This window comes from Thunnus maccoyii, chromosome 14 (assembly GCF_910596095.1).
Source record: "Thunnus maccoyii chromosome 14, fThuMac1.1, whole genome shotgun sequence".
Taxonomy (NCBI): Eukaryota; Metazoa; Chordata; class Actinopteri; order Scombriformes; family Scombridae; genus Thunnus; species Thunnus maccoyii.
Window position 1 is genome coordinate 14,086,700 of NC_056546.1, and position 15,466 is coordinate 14,102,165.

The 15,466-nt window shown below is 40.5% G+C and overlaps 2 protein-coding genes across 6 annotated transcripts in view; both read left to right on the forward strand.

Moving 5' to 3' along the window:
* The window catches only part of LOC121911925 (cGMP-dependent protein kinase 1-like), an 84,128-nt gene extending 73,817 nt beyond the window's left edge, over window positions 1–10,311 (forward strand). For all 3 annotated transcript variants that reach the window (XM_042433880.1, XM_042433879.1, XM_042433881.1), the window contains 9 exons: window positions 4,504–4,600; window positions 4,736–4,875; window positions 5,247–5,336; window positions 6,046–6,187; window positions 6,606–6,769; window positions 6,976–7,098; window positions 7,193–7,255; window positions 7,365–7,431; window positions 8,436–10,311. In XM_042433880.1, coding sequence (XP_042289814.1) covers window positions 4,504–4,600; window positions 4,736–4,875; window positions 5,247–5,336; window positions 6,046–6,187; window positions 6,606–6,769; window positions 6,976–7,098; window positions 7,193–7,255; window positions 7,365–7,431; window positions 8,436–8,534 — 985 coding nt within the window. In that variant the 3' untranslated portion in view covers window positions 8,535–10,311. The remainder of the gene's footprint in view (window positions 1–4,503; window positions 4,601–4,735; window positions 4,876–5,246; window positions 5,337–6,045; window positions 6,188–6,605; window positions 6,770–6,975; window positions 7,099–7,192; window positions 7,256–7,364; window positions 7,432–8,435) is intronic.
* Window positions 10,312–11,186: 875 nt separating this feature from the next.
* Window positions 11,187–15,109, forward strand: LOC121911917 (dickkopf-related protein 1-like). 3 transcript variants are annotated; one of them, XM_042433864.1, is made up of 5 exons: window positions 11,187–11,296; window positions 13,268–13,503; window positions 13,632–13,773; window positions 13,974–14,108; window positions 14,235–15,109. In XM_042433864.1, exons 2-5 carry the CDS (start codon window positions 13,288–13,290, stop codon window positions 14,498–14,500), a joined length of 759 nt encoding a protein of 252 aa, XP_042289798.1. In that variant the 5' UTR covers window positions 11,187–11,296; window positions 13,268–13,287; the 3' UTR covers window positions 14,501–15,109. The 3 variants fall into 3 exon arrangements, with proteins under 3 accessions (XP_042289798.1, XP_042289800.1, XP_042289799.1); XM_042433866.1 differs by having other exon boundaries at window positions 13,271–13,503; XM_042433865.1 differs by lacking the exon at window positions 11,187–11,296 and having other exon boundaries at window positions 12,685–13,503.
* The last annotated feature ends 357 nt before the right edge of the window (window positions 15,110–15,466 follow it).

Here is a 15,466-nt window from a genome sequence, read left to right on the forward strand (position 1 = left end):
AAAGAAAGAGAGATATAGATAGACGCAAGAAGTGAAGAGAGACAGGGAGAGAACAAGATGAAGCAGACTAGACTACTGGCTGATGCTTTGGACTTCTAGCTGACCGCCGAGATTGTCAGTCATCTTTGCAAGTCAGTGGCATTTAGTCAGCAAAGAGCAGAATATAACACCAGTTATTCAGTTGGACAGAGGCATAAAAGAAAGAGAGAAGGTATAAGAGGGGGGAACTGTGGCTTGCCTCTGGCATTTAGCCCTGGCCAGGTGGTCCTTATGGCTCAATACCTCTGATGATTGCTCTGCTAGCAGATGTGTGTGATTGAAAAAGATTTGCAGTGTGCATTCTCTACCCCATTCTTCACATTGCTAGGTTTTCAGGGAAGCTAGTTTGAAATGGATGTTATGCAAATATGAATCACAAATCACACTTTTCCATGGCTATCATTTGTAACCTTATCATCAACCTTGTTCTCCACCAAACGTCGACTTAAAAGACCAGTGTGTAGGATTTAGTGGCATTAAGTGGTGGGTTTGCAGATTGAAACCAAATGAATACACCTCCTCTCACCTTCCCCTTCAAAGCATGTAGGAGAATCTCGCGTGGCTGCAAAACTCGCAAAAAACATGAAAGGCCTTCTGTAGAGCCGGTGTTTGGTTCGTCTATTCGGGGCTACTGTAGAAACATGGCAGTGCAACATGGCGGGCTCTGTGGAAGAGGACTTGCTCCCTATGTAGATATAAAGGGCTCATTCTAAGGTAACAAAAACACGATTCTTATTTTCATGTGATTATACACTAATTAAAACATACTTACTATACTATACATGAATATTATATTCCATTTCTGCTAATTCCGTTCCGCTAGATGTCACTAAATTCTACACACTGAACCTTTAAAATAGAGTCTCTATCTCTCCCCGTGCTCCCTGAAATCTGTCACATCAAAGCCGTTTTCACCCTGATTAAGGTAGCTTCACCTGCCGTGTGCTATGTGTGTGTGTGTCAGCTCTTGCTGGCACTTCCCGCCCAGCAGAGCACATTTGTTTCTTGGTGAGGAAAGCCTGAGTCAGGATCCCACAGTGATGGAAACTATCTCTAATTGGTCACAGCGGATAAGCACCATCCAGCAGTACTGTAACTATACAGCAAACTAAAGCTGCTCTCTGTGAGGTTGACAGGTCTTTCCTTCAAAGACTACCTCCCTGCTATGTGCTGTGTGCGCACATTGTTTTTGATCATGCTTCTCTCTGTAGGAGGAGCTTCACATAATGCATAATAGAGAGAACGCAGCCAACTCTGTTGTAATCTTTCACCTGTATTTTTACATGCATAAAAAATGAATCCAAGTATTATGTTTAGTGGAAGGTGAGGTGAGCAGAGATTCACCTGCAGTGTAGAGCTGTAATACCAAACCGTAATAATCTTATCGGTAGGGCCTGCAAATCCTCACAAAATTATGCTATCCCTATTTACTGGAACATGCTTAAAACTTTTAAATACAGTTGCAGAAGTCTAAAAAAAAGCTTTGTTTCATGAGGAGTCCCTGAAATGACAACTTCCACATTTTGTGTTTGATCAGAGGCTTCTCTCTCCTCTCATTTCCTGTCATCTCTGCTGCATACTGTCTATTAAAGTAATAAAAACTTCCGTTTCTTTGTTCTCAAAATTCTCTAATAGGTCAGCAGCTGCTTTCATTTCCCCCCACTGTCTTACATGATGAAATTAGTCTAATTTTCCTATCAAACTGTCATTAAACAGTCTTATATCTAAGTTTATGAAATTCAAAGATGGCCTGTGTTGAGCATAAATACTGCTCTTTTCCAGTTAATGTTTTTGTTGCTCAACTAGAAAGAAAGCTCTGTATGATGGAAGATTGATGAGAAAATATGACCCACTATGACTCAGCATGTCCTGTGTCTATTGGGCAGGTATAGGAGTTCAAAAAGCAGGGGTTACTGGTAAATAAAAGTGGCATTTAAGGTCAGTCAGCTTTAAGGTCAGAGATGCTTTCTTTTCCTCTCTCCTCTCTCTTGAGCCAGGCTAGACCAGAGAAGAAGAACACACACACACACACACACACACACACACACACACACACACACACACACACACACACACACACACACACACACACAAACACACACACACACACACACACACACACACAACCTAACCCTAACTTTAACCACTGACCCAAAAATCAGCATTTTACCAAATGGGGACACAGCTTTTGTCCCCAGTTGCAAAAGCCGTCCCCAGTCAACTGATCTTAAGTCTGGTGTATGTCCCTGAAAGTGACTTAAGTCATACTACACACACATGCATGCACACACACACGCACACTTGGACACATGGGGATTGCATCATTTTTTATGATCTCATCTGTCCACTGATACAGATTATCACCCTCTGCGGTGCTACTTGACCCGCATAGGAACACTTTGTTATTACAGTGCTAGCAATGGATTTGCCACCTAACAGTGGTAAGTAACATGTTATTTCCACTTGATGCAAGTGACCTCAAAATACAAGTACTATGTAACTAACAATGGTTACATTACTGTGTTGGATGCAGCTGAGCTCCGTGTTAGTTTTCAGTCAAGGTCATGGTTTAGGCATCTATTTAAGGTGGATGTATGGTTCTAAACCCTCTGGGTCTGCTGGCCAGTATCATATTCCTGTTTCTGACATCTAGTGCTTCAAGAACATAGACAAGTGCTGCTGTCTGCCTATATGGAAAAAATATACATACATGTATCTCCACAAGAACAATAAATCTAGCCATTTTGCCCTTGTTTTACACACACAGTGACACAAAGTGTTTTTCCTGAAACATAACTATTTTTACAGTGAACTTCACCAGCTGGTTTCAAAATTACCTTATTTTATTGGTTTTAAGAATAGTTAATCTAATGCACAGATTAGAGTATATGGATTGATTCCGCTGGTTAATATATCTTCACTCTGTGATTCAGCTTTAATGCCTTTGAGTTTTTGTTCTTCAGCTGTAATATTCTCTTTTAACTTGATACCTCTAATAGAGCAATGTCGCCATCTGCTGGCAAAAGGTTGCTATTATTTTTAAACCTTTTTTAAACAAGCAACCATGTTTTTAAGACTTTCATAATGTGAAATGATTGCCTCAAACATAAGGCCTTCTATCTTGGCAGAATTTGTGAAACCTCATGTCTGCATCTCATAGATTTGATTTGTCTCTGTGTGTGTTAAACACTCAGAAGTTTGGACAAATTTGGGAGCCACTGAATGTTGGTCAGTCCAACCTTTTAATAATCCTGTCTCACACACAGTATTTTTGTATTCTCTGTCACAACTCTCTGTCCTTTTCATAAGCAGAGAGCATTTTGGGATTTGAAGTGTTTTCTGGGCTTGCTTCCAGATGATGGATGGGGAGAAAAAGATGAAAGGATCACCTTTATATCTCACACTATAGTAGTAGTCCCTGTACACACAAATAAACAGCGACTGCCCTGGTAACCTGATGTGTTTCTTAGAAACACCATGCTCAGTAACCTGCCAACACGTGCCACCATTGTGCCCATTGGCAAGCAGCTTAGGGAAAAGGTTTTATTGTTCTAGCTTGTAGTATTACTGATGTGTCTAGTGGATCAGATGGAGTGAAATTCCCTTTACGCATCTCAAGTGCCACTTATTTAACAAAGAAATCTCATTTGACATTTAATTTATCAAATTCTAACTAAAAACAGTGCTCATAAAATGAGTCATTGTTTAACTTATTTTTATGTAAATAAAGTTAATTGCTGCTGCTCTATGAAGGAAGATTGCTGACTTATCTAAACAAGCCCTCCTTGTATGGTTGTTTTTTTTGATAAATGTTGGCGTAAGACTGTACTGTTTTTGTCAGAGAAAAGGCCTCACTTTCATGCAGTAGTCTGTTCTGAGTGACCCAGAAAGGCCTGTCCAGGCTCAGATCTGTCCTAAGCCCACTGATCCAGAGACTGATCTGATGAAACTCTGTCTGGATCAAACAATAACCAGAGAAGACATGGGGCATCTGGGGATAAAGGATGGACATGTTGGAAACAATCTCCGCTGCCAGCATGTGCAGGTCAGCAATGGCATTTTGGGGTGTTCAGTGGCAGAGCCAAAGCATGTCTTCAGAGCCAGCTGAGCAGTGAGCAGCCTGTGTGACAGATGTCCCGTCTTTGTTCTTTCATCTCAAGAATGGGGACAGGCTGGGGACAGTTTAGTCTGTGTTCAGACAGAGGTCAAAGTGGTTTGCCAGCAGACTAAACTCCAACTCATCCTGTTTACGTGTTCATATTTATACACTCCACATCCTCAATAACATCCTTGACAGATTACTATGAGTTAAATCCTCTAAGATTTGCAAACAAATGAGCTCAAAGAGAGACGGATATTTTGTCTCAGGTTGTTGAAAGTGGATTATCTCTTCTTTCATACTTCATCTCATCTCTAATCCTGTTCCCATTCTGTCTTTGTCTCCCCCTTTTCCTGGACCCACAGGTATGAAGCAGAGAATGCATTTTTCTTCAATCTCAACCTAGCTGACTTCAACATCATCGACACTCTCGGGGTTGGTGGCTTTGGACGTGTTGAGCTGGTAGGGGGCATCGCACTTTGAGAGTGACATGAATGATACGAATCTTAAACAATCAAATGTACTAACCAGCTGTGCAGATTAATGTGCAAGGCCGACCTTTATATCTGAGTTTCTTTTTTATTCTTCTCTCTGCAGGTTCAGCTCAAGAGTGATGAGAACAAAACCTTTGCCATGAAGATCCTGAAGAAGCGGCACATTGTCGACACAAGACAGCAGGAGCACATTCGTTCAGAGAAACTCATAATGCAGGAGGCCCACTCTGACTTCATTGTTAGGTACGCCGCCTGATCAATTTCACTGAAAGACCTTATAAATAATCTACTGTATATGCCACACATGTCATAAGGATCAGTACTTTATTACCTCAGAGCCAGAAGGACCTGGGTTTCATTGCCAGAGTTTTCTCTCTAGAGCTTGCAGGTTCTCTCATAATAAAGATTTCTTCGCACATGCAAGTCAAGTATGTTCCTGAGTTGTGCTGGTGACCTATACAAAGTGTTTTTTTTGACGCATTCATCCCTGTGTATGCTGGAAAATGCTCCATTTTCCACAACTCCCCACATATTGTCTTTCTCCATCCGTCCATTCGTCTAATATATTTGCATTTGACAGCTGTTAAAGATAACATCCACTTTTGTGTTTTCAGACTCTATAGAACATTCAAGGACAGCAAGTACCTCTACATGTTGATGGAAGCGTGTTTAGGAGGAGAGCTGTGGACCATTCTTCGAGACCGGTAAGCCCTATTTCATCACGTCAGATATTAATGTATTGTATTAGTTAATGTTAGTGATACAACGAGTGACTACAATATACTGTATGGTGTGTGTGCAGCACTAAAACCTCAAGTATTTCAGCCATGTTCTTTTGCAAGATTTCTAGAGTTTTTCAACATAAATTACACGTTTACATCTCAGCTATGAATTTTGTAGCAGTACAATTTTAGTTTTCTTGTAACATGTGTAGATCAAATATTTGTGGAGCCGCAATGGTTAGTCAATTAATCGATTAGTGGAATGATCCGATATGATATTAAACTGATTATTACTTTGGGTTGTGGACTATTGGTTCGGAAAAACAAGACATTTTAGGTTGCATCTTGGGCTTGATTGGTATTTTTTTACCATTTTCTCATCTCATTTTAAAGACCAAATGGCTAATCAATTAATCAAGAAAATAATCCACAGATTTATTGATAATGAAAATAATCATTAGTGGCAGCCCTACATATGTTGAGTCAATTGGTTATTTCTATTTTCTGGAAAGAGCTTACTTTCTACTATTTCAACACCAAATACAATTTCCTGAGACTGGTTCCTGGTTGGTCTATGAAAAGACGTCATTATTCGACTGCCGCCGTTATCTACCAGCATGCAGCCAGTGCTTGTCTGCATCTTTACAGAGTTGATTGTCAGTTCATCTCTGTTGTCCTGCTGTGTTTGCAGGGGTTCATTTGAGGACTCAACTACCAGGTTTTACACGGCTTGTGTGGTGGAGGCCTTCGCCTACCTGCACTCCAAAGGCATCATCTACAGAGACCTCAAACCAGAGAACCTTATATTGGACCACAGGGGCTATGCCAAACTGGTAAGAGATCAACAGGGGGCACAACCTAAAAACTTTTGCATTGTCTGTGTCTTTTTTTGTCTAAAATGCTGCAAACTAGAAAAATCTCATCTTTTTATGATGCTCCAATGAAGGATCAAATGAAATTCGAACACTGGCCTCATGTTAGCTGTTGATAAAACCATAATTATAGTGTGGAATGATTGAGGTTAAGTCAGGTTCTGTGTTTTTTGGGGTACCGCCATTCCCCTCTCTCCTCATGGAAAAGCCAGTTTGTAGCTTTTGGTAAAGCAACAACCAGCTGCTCAATTATTTCTGTCCATCACAGCAAAGCATCAAGAGAAAAACCTTAATATTATATATATTATATATGTATATAAAACAATTACACTATTTCAACTTTGACTGAGTGACCTAACAAAGTCTTTCTTTTTGTTAGGTGGACTTTGGCTTTGCCAAGAAGATTGGTTTTGGGAAGAAGACATGGACCTTCTGTGGGACGCCGGAGTATGTAGCACCAGAGATCATTCTAAACAAGGGCCACGACATCTCAGCTGACTATTGGTCCCTAGGAATCCTCATGTTTGAGCTCTTAACTGGCAGGTACACACAAACCTGGCAATGTCCATAAAAACTGTTCCTTGTGATGACATATTCTGTCATACCATAAACATCAAAACAAACAAATGAAAAAATCTGCTCGGAGACTGAGTATTTTAATATGCTGCCATACTGTATAATATTACTGATAATTACTTATCTTTTTACACTTTTTACTCAAAACTAATACAATTGCCTCTGTTACATAGCCCTCCATTCTCTGGCCCTGATCCCATGAAAACCTACAACATCATCCTGAGAGGCATCGACATGATCGAATTTCCAAAGAAAATTACCAAAAATGCTGCCAACCTAATCAAAAAGCTATGCAGGTGAGTGCTGGTGCCTCCAGCAGTTCAACTCAGTGTGATTAATTTAAGTGTGGTCTGTTATAATGAAGTATCGTGTTTTTTTTTTCTACTGCAGGGATAATCCTTCTGAACGACTGGGAAACTTGAAAAATGGTGTCAAAGACATCCAAAAGCACAAGTATGTGTGCTTATAAATTAATAGAATCCTCTTTCATTTGTCTTTGCAGTGTAATCATGCTGTTAAACATAATTAAGAAATTAAGAAGTAATGCTGTTTTCTCTTTTAGATGGTTTGAGGGCTTTAACTGTGAGGGCTTGAAGAAGGGGACACTGACACCTCCTATTATCCCTAATGTAAGTGCACACTGCTGATAGCGTTACTCTTTATATGCTCTTTTATGTTCAATCTCATTGTCAAAATCCATTAGTAATCCTCTCTAAGACCGAGCTCCTTGTCATCCCAGCCAGTCCCTCTATACAACATTGAATCAACCCAGCTCATATCTACAAAGTCTGCCCGTAACTTGGGTGTCATGATTGATGACCAACTAACCTTTATGGTTCATGTGGCCTCAATTGCTTGGTTATGTCAATTTTCTCTGTACAACATCAGGAAGATCAGACCCTACGTGTCTGATTATGCAGCACAACTCTTGGTATGGGCTCTCGTAATATCGCACATTGACTACTGGAAGGTCTTCCCCGCATGTACGTTCAAACCTCTGCAGATGATACAGAACACAGCAGCATGGCTGGTCTTCAACCAGCCCAAAACAGCACATCATCCCTCTGTTCATATCTCTCAACTGGCTCCCAGTTGCTGCCCGCATCAAATTCGAAACCCTGACACTCACTTACAAAACAGCAACTAAAACAGCTCCCGCCTGCTTGAACTCCCTCATTCAGGTCTATGCTCCCTCCTGCTCACTACATGCCAAAGAAAGGCGCCTGGTAATACCACTACAACAGGGCCCTAAGTCGCTAGCGAGACTCTTCTCTTCTGTAGTTCCCTTGTGGTGCAACAAGTTACCAAACTCTGTTTGATCTAAAGAGTCCCTCTCAGTTTTTAAGAAAAGGCTAAAGACCCAGCTCTTTCGCAAACACATCCGCTCTTGATGGACTGAGAAAAAAATCTGCTTCTATGCAGTCTATGCACTCTATGCATTGCCTCTGTGCACTGCCTGTTGGCATCTACGTCCTATCGGACTCGAGCTTAGCTTTATGGGACTTACCCATGTTGTTCTCTCCAGACTAGATCCTTGCTTGTGTTGTATCAGCTCTCAGATATATGTCGCTTTGGATAAAAGCAAAATTGTAAATTGTCATCCATGTGTATGATTTTTCTGTTTTTCTACCAGGTCACATCAGCAGTTGACACAAGTAACTTCGACAGCTTCCCAGAGGACAACGAGGACCCGCCTCCTGATGACAACTCTGGCTGGGATGTTGATTTCTGAAGTCCTGCTGTCCCCTTAAGACCAGGAGAAACTCTTCTTTTGTTGGCTTGGAGGCCATACTGAGAACATGGCTGTGTTGTAAAAAAAAAAAACTGCATTAAAAATGAAAGAGAGGATATGAAAAAGAAGATAAATGGATGGATGGCAAACCCTCTGGGTCACCGATATGCCTTTATTTCACTGTGGCTCTGGATCAAGCATTTATAATGGGACTGCTGTAGCACTTCTTCAGTGTTGTCTTACACTCGGCGTAAAAGGCAAAGGCAAAGAGAGTGCAGGGATACACACACATACATACAATACAAAAAGGCTGATAATGAAGCCAGGTTTTCCCATGTAACAGGGAAAAATGCGTAATGGGTGGATAATGCTCAATAGTCTGTCTAAGTTTGGTTCTAGGATAAATAAGAGTGTGAAAAATGTGATGGACTGCTCAAAAAGAGAGGAGGCTGATCGATTTTTTTTTTTCCTCAATATTTGTTGGTGGACTTATGGGAGGATATAAGATGTGCAGTTACTTCCTGGTTTTTGACATGCAGCTGCTGGCTGCAATCTCTGATACTTTCCAGAGAGCTACACAACGGATTGCAAGTAAAACTGGTATCAAGTGCTCTAGACTAACCTGAATGTCACTGACTTTCTTTTTATTGAGACATCCATATGGCATACAGTATGTACGGTACATAGTATTTGAATTTACAAGGTACATTCTCACACATGATCATATCCAGGCTGAAATCAAATACGTCGTACACTTGATAGGAGATCAACCTACCTTGAAAAGCACAAACACTGTGCGTTCAGTGGAAAGAGACGTGACTCAAGTGCCCTGCTTAAAATTTAATTAATCACACCGACACACGTGAAATGTCTGTTAGTATTTCCATTAAGCAATGTGTCATTATGCATTCAAATCCTTTAACTGAGAAAATCAGTAGTTAAAGCTCATTTTAAGCCTCAGTAGATAAAGTCATTCTTTTTTTTTCTTAAATACGCTTTGAATCACGCATATGAATGCTTCGGTACCTACATACTTATTAATTTTGTTTTTAAACCACCCAAATGCCTCTTCCCAGTCAACCAAACCAGACTTCCTTTGTTTGCTCCTGTATAGTTCTGACATAACTGTGAACATGGTTTCAATGTCTTTGGTGCTGTTATTGATAAATTATAATAAGCGATGGTGAGATGACAGTACTGGTTATTGTTTTGTATAGTGACTTTTTTTGCGCTTGATTTCTTTGTTATGTATACTTGACTTCCTTCTTTAGAAAATTGGATACTAGAATCAATTTGTAAATTTGAGTGAACATTTGTTTTATATCACTCGACACCATCTTACATTGTGCTAAGTGGTATTCTCAAGGTTTTTAAACAGGTTTAACCATGTCAAGTAAATCCTTATGAGTTCATCTTCTTTGGAGGCAAAATATACCACATTCACATGATCTTAAGACTATCTTAACTTCATCTTATCAAGAAATTTTAAAGTCTTTCAGAGACAAATAGTGAAAGAAGAAAGATTATATTTTGTGAAAATTCACTTTGTCCACTAGCACCATGATCTCTCACCCTACACATCACCTCTCATGTCCAACAATCAGAGCATTAAATCAGAAGAAATGTAAGTGCCTTAAATCAATGGCATACAAAATTGACATCACAAGACCTTTTCGATGCTGCATGAACACATATACACCTCAAAAACGTATGTCCTCTTAGATGGCTGCTTCTCATCCTTTGTTATATCTAATAAATACATTAATCACTATGGCAAGAGAATTTCTAGTCATTTGATGGCTGAGAAAAGTGTATACGAAATTATTTTCCTGCTTACCCCTTTGATTTATCTCACATGGACATTTATTAATAGTAAAAAGATCAAATCTATCATACCTGACATGACTGCATTGACATGCTTTTCTCTGTGTATCTAATGTGATCTTATGAAGTCAACCACAACTGGCTTGACATGAAACACAAGTGAACAGTAGATCATAGCCCGGAGGGACCATCCATCACTCGTTTCGGTTGTGAAATCTGAGTATTTAGAGATGGCAAGAATGATTTGCAGTTTAAACATTTAACTAATATGAAAACAATCCTCTTGTTTACCACTGTTGACAATCTTTGATGGTATGATAGCATTGATCATGATCCACTGTCATCTAAATTCTCATTTTATCATTTGGTGTAAACAACATATTTCATCCCAGAAAGCCAAACAGACTAACACACTTCTATTTAAATACATGAATCATTGAATAGATACCACCATGTTGATGGAGAACTAAAAATGAGAAGAAGAAATCTTAGTGCTGTAGGCATACCATAAGTATTTTACTGTATTAAGGGCAGGTTAATTTTATCACAAAGCCTTATGTATGTCATCACTTTACAATCCACTGGTTCTAAGTCTTATATTGACCCGCCTTCTGCAATGTTACCTGATATTTGCCTTGTGTTATGTTGTTTTTCCGCTGTAAATTAATTTTGCAGAGTGCCACGTGTAAGATTTTTAAAATTATAGAGTAAAAACAATACTTTTGAGTGGTGTTTGTCTCTTTGTCATTTGAAACAAATCAGAATGATTTATTCAGAGCTTGAACTGTGAAGATTTTACAGTTTGCTGTAGTTGCCACATGAGGGAGCTGCAGGAAAGACAGATCTTCCTCAACCCAGCTGCCTCAACTTGATGTAAACTAGTTAAGGTTGCCTCCGATCTAATAATCAGCCCTAGAGTTAATGTCATCCACTTAATGGTAAGTGCAGATGATTCAGATTCTCTGGTCCTAGTGTTATTCGCACAACAAATCTGTTTGGGGGACAGGGGAACGGCTTCAGCCATAACAACAGGGTGACGTCTTCAAGATCAAAGGGGATCAAAGTGCATCAAAGGAGCTCACCTTACCAACACTGACAGTTAGTAAAGTGGAGATAAAAGCTCTACTTCAAAAGATATACAGCAATTCAAACGCGCAAAGTGCTGCAGTGTGTTTGTCAGGTGTCTACAGCGCATCTCTCTCTCGTACACACACACATGCACGCACACACACAAACACAGGCGACCAGCAGATGACGTCCAAGTGCCAAAATAACTTCATAGAGAGACCAAAGTGCTCGTTTCCATCGCGCACTTCAGCACCTGTGAGCTTTTCTCGGCACATCGGAAACTGACTTTGGCTCACGCTGCAAGAAGTGACCAAAATCAAATAAACCCCAGTCTACTTTTTGTCTTAAAAACAATTCCAAAATGCCTCCTGACACGACAAAAACGAGTCCTAGTTATTCCTAAATGCAGTTTCACTTGAGTCAGTCATTTTCAAGAGCATCTTGCAGAGAAATAGAACAGTTCACGACTTCATTAAATAAAAATGTTTACGTTTGTTGTTTACCGGATGAAAAGGTGGAATGATCTGTCTTGGCTGGCAAACTTCTTATCAAAAAGACACTTTTAAGACTTAATTTGAACATTGCAGGATGCATCTTCCCCTAGTTTGGGTATTTCTTGCAGTGGGGGAACTCAAAGGGTCAGAAAGCAGGACAGATCAGAGTTGCCTTTAATCTCAAAGTGCCAGTCAACCCTGAAAGGCCTCACCACGGAAGTCCATTAATTCGGTAAACTTTTCACACCCCTTAATGGTCTGCATATCCTACACATTGATGTCCACCACTGGTGTAATCAAGCACACTTTGGAGGATAATTGCCCCCTTTGCAATCAGAAGGATCAAATGAAGTAGTTAATCGACGCAAGTTAACTTCAATCACTGTCTTCACACCGCCAAAGGGCAGTTAGGCTACTTGAATGTCAAAGAAACTGGGATATCCAACAGCTCCTATAAAGAGGGAGAGCTGAGTCTATGAAAAAAGAAACACACAAAATCCCACACTGTGATGAGTACTGTCTATAAAGCGAAATGACTTGACAAATAAAATGTGCTGCAACATTTTGTAGCATATACATTTGTTTTGTCAAATGAATCAGACCTGTAATAGTCAAGATAGAATATATCCATGTTCGTATAAATGGTGAAATGTTAGCATCACAATTTTGGATAAATAAATGAATTCTGGTCTATAAAGCAAGAAAAACATGTCTTGTGCTCAGTTTTTATTGGGAAACAAGGTATTTAAAATAATTGCATAAAATGCCCATAAGTTGTATCAATGTAGTGTGATTATGTTTTCCACACATTTTCGTAAGCAAAGCAGAATAAGGTAGACGACTACACTAGTGAACCTTGACAAAAAATTACCCTTGAGAAAAAAGAAAAAGTGGAAATAAATAACTTATTCATTTTTATTCACAAGAAAATGTGTTTTTAAACTCCCTGTATAGAGTACGTCCTGGATATACTTTATTTTCAGTATGCGTCACTAAACGATGGGCATTCAGACAGGCTTTGCAGGTCATTATCATTACACAGACACTGTGAATCGCAGTCCTGTGCAGGGAGAATAGATGGCCATTTCCGTACAGTGGGGCTCTCTTTGAAATTCCACCCCTCCGTCTTTGTTGTGCTCAGCGAGGGGCGGGAAGACAAACAGGTCCACATGTATAAAGAGATCATCCCAGGGCTGTAGTGCGTCAGGAGACTTCCAAGCATCGTGCCGAAACTCTCTGGAAACTTTGGAATTCAGGATTCAAGGCCGCTTTGGACTTTGTCACTCAAGTCATTTTTCCAGAAAGAGAAAAAGGATTTTTTTTTCTCCCTGTGTGTTTGCTACACAGCAGAATTCAAGAGGAGAATCATGCAGATTCCGTCAACGCATTGCTTCATGGCTGTGTACCTCACGCTGTTTGGATACCTTGGGGACGTTTACGCGGGGACAGTTCCGAAGAACTCCAACGCCATCAAAAACTTACCCGGTGCTTCGGGTAGCAAAGGCACCGACACTGTCAGTCCGAGTCCGCGTACCTCGCCCTCCGGTAGCATGGGACACAAATTATCCGTTGACACCTTGCAGGTAATTCATTCACCCGTGCGTAAAAGTCAAGTCTGTGCGCAACGATAAAAGTTGCATTCACGTATGTTTTACAAGTAATCTTAATACTTCAATGACACGCTGCTTTTGTTTTTATCATGCCATTGCAGTCAGGCGTTTGCACAGATGATGAAGACTGCGGAGGTGATGAATTCTGCAACGACGCCCGAGGCGTCTGCCTGCCCTGCCGTAAGAGCCGAAAGCGCTGCGCACGGGATTCCATGTGTTGTGCAGGGAACCGCTGCAGTAATGGTGAGCAGAGGCATCTCATCTGAACTATATACTTACATTTATGCTTACCAAGTTGTTTAAATGTGTTTGTCTTGTAGCCATACTGTCTTGCATGTCTGCGTTTTCATTCATATCTTATGCAAAAAATAGATGACTTTGTATCTGCTGTGATAAATACAGACCCTTAAATGCAAGTCTCCTCTGTCCTTTGACATTTCCAGGTGTTTGTCAGCCAAATGACACTGATGGTACAGATGCACCCATCACCACTGGCTGGCACACACATAACAGCACCATGGATCATCATACCAAGAGGCCTCCCTCTACCCACGGCCATCAGCCCCATGCTGTGAAAGGTGAGTTTGCTGTTAAGAATGATTAGTCTTTATTGGGCTCAAGTAACAACTTTCTTAACATCTAATGTTTCAGTGAGATCTGTTTCATGTAACATATTGTCATCTCTCTCTTTCCTCTCTCTCCAGGTCAAGAGGGGGATACTTGCCTGAGATCTGCAGACTGCTCTGAGGGTCTGTGCTGTGCCAGACACTTCTGGTCTCGCATCTGTAAGCCGGTGCTGACGGAGGGACAGGTGTGTACGCGCCACCGCAGGAAAGGCAACCACGGCTTGGAGCTGTTCCAGCGCTGCGACTGTGGTGACGGTCTGGCCTGCAGACCAGAGAAAGGAGAGCGAGACCACAGTGTCAGCAGGACTGCAGCCCGGAACCTACACACCTGTCAGAGACGCTGACACAAACGCATGGACACACACAGAGACAGAAATACACGCTCACACACACATACAGCACACACATCCTGCAAACCTACAAATCAGTCATAGACACTGACAAACACTTTTCAGCCTTGCATACACCAGAGATGCTGACATACACACACAGACACCAACACCTAAGACATTCTTTCCTGCCAAAGTTGCTGACACAAACACAGCACCCGGAAGGATAGACATGATTCCTGGGAAAAGTGATACACCCAGAGGGATGCAACAGTGCAAGATGGACTGATCTTATTCCCCATCAACAGATAAGGAGTCGGAAGTTAGGAAGTGACATTTCAGAGGTCTTGGCATGATCGATTCATGTCATCGGTAATGGCAGAGCTGTTTTGTTTCTCTTTTTATGGAACTTCAAGCCTCAGTTATTGCAGTAAATTACTGTATTGTAAATATTATCCTGGAGGTGGCACTTAATTGAACTATTGAATTCTGTCAACACCGGTATTATTAAGACATGGTGTTGCATGCATTGTAAATGTGTTATATATATTGTTTTATAAGAAAATGTTATATACAGAAAATGTGAATATATTAGTTTTATTAAACGCTACTCTGATAACCTTACTTCCTCTTTCTACACCTCATTTTTGGCAGACGTTTTTTTGATGGATTACATGTGTCCATTGTGTTGCAAAAACAAAAGGAAAATCTTGACCCAAAACTGAAAATTGTTTCAGTGACGTTTTACTCAAGGTGTCCAAATATTTTAAGTTGGGTTACAGGAAGAAAATGTTTCTGGTATTACAAAATAACAACCCCATTCTAGAGCAACAGTTATTTGAACAAAAACTGGTGCAAGTGTTTAACTCATAGCCCAGTTATCAGTGGTTAAGGCTGAGTGGATGGTTTAAATGTTGGCCCAGATATGCTTCTCAAAGTCATTACCCTCAATTGCTGAAATATGTGCAGGCACACTGGTAC

Bases quoted from the DNA above. Each gene is read 5' to 3' on its own strand.
- LOC121911917 (XM_042433864.1), top strand. From the start codon at position 13,288: ATGCAGATTCCGTCAACGCATTGCTTCATGGCTGTGTACCTCACGCTG. The intron at 13,504-13,631 runs GTAATTCATTCA...ATGCCATTGCAG, and splicing joins TATCCGTTGACACCTTGCAG to TCAGGCGTTTGCACAGATGA. The intron at 14,109-14,234 runs GTGAGTTTGCTG...CTCTCTCTCCAG, and splicing joins TCAGCCCCATGCTGTGAAAG to GTCAAGAGGGGGATACTTGC.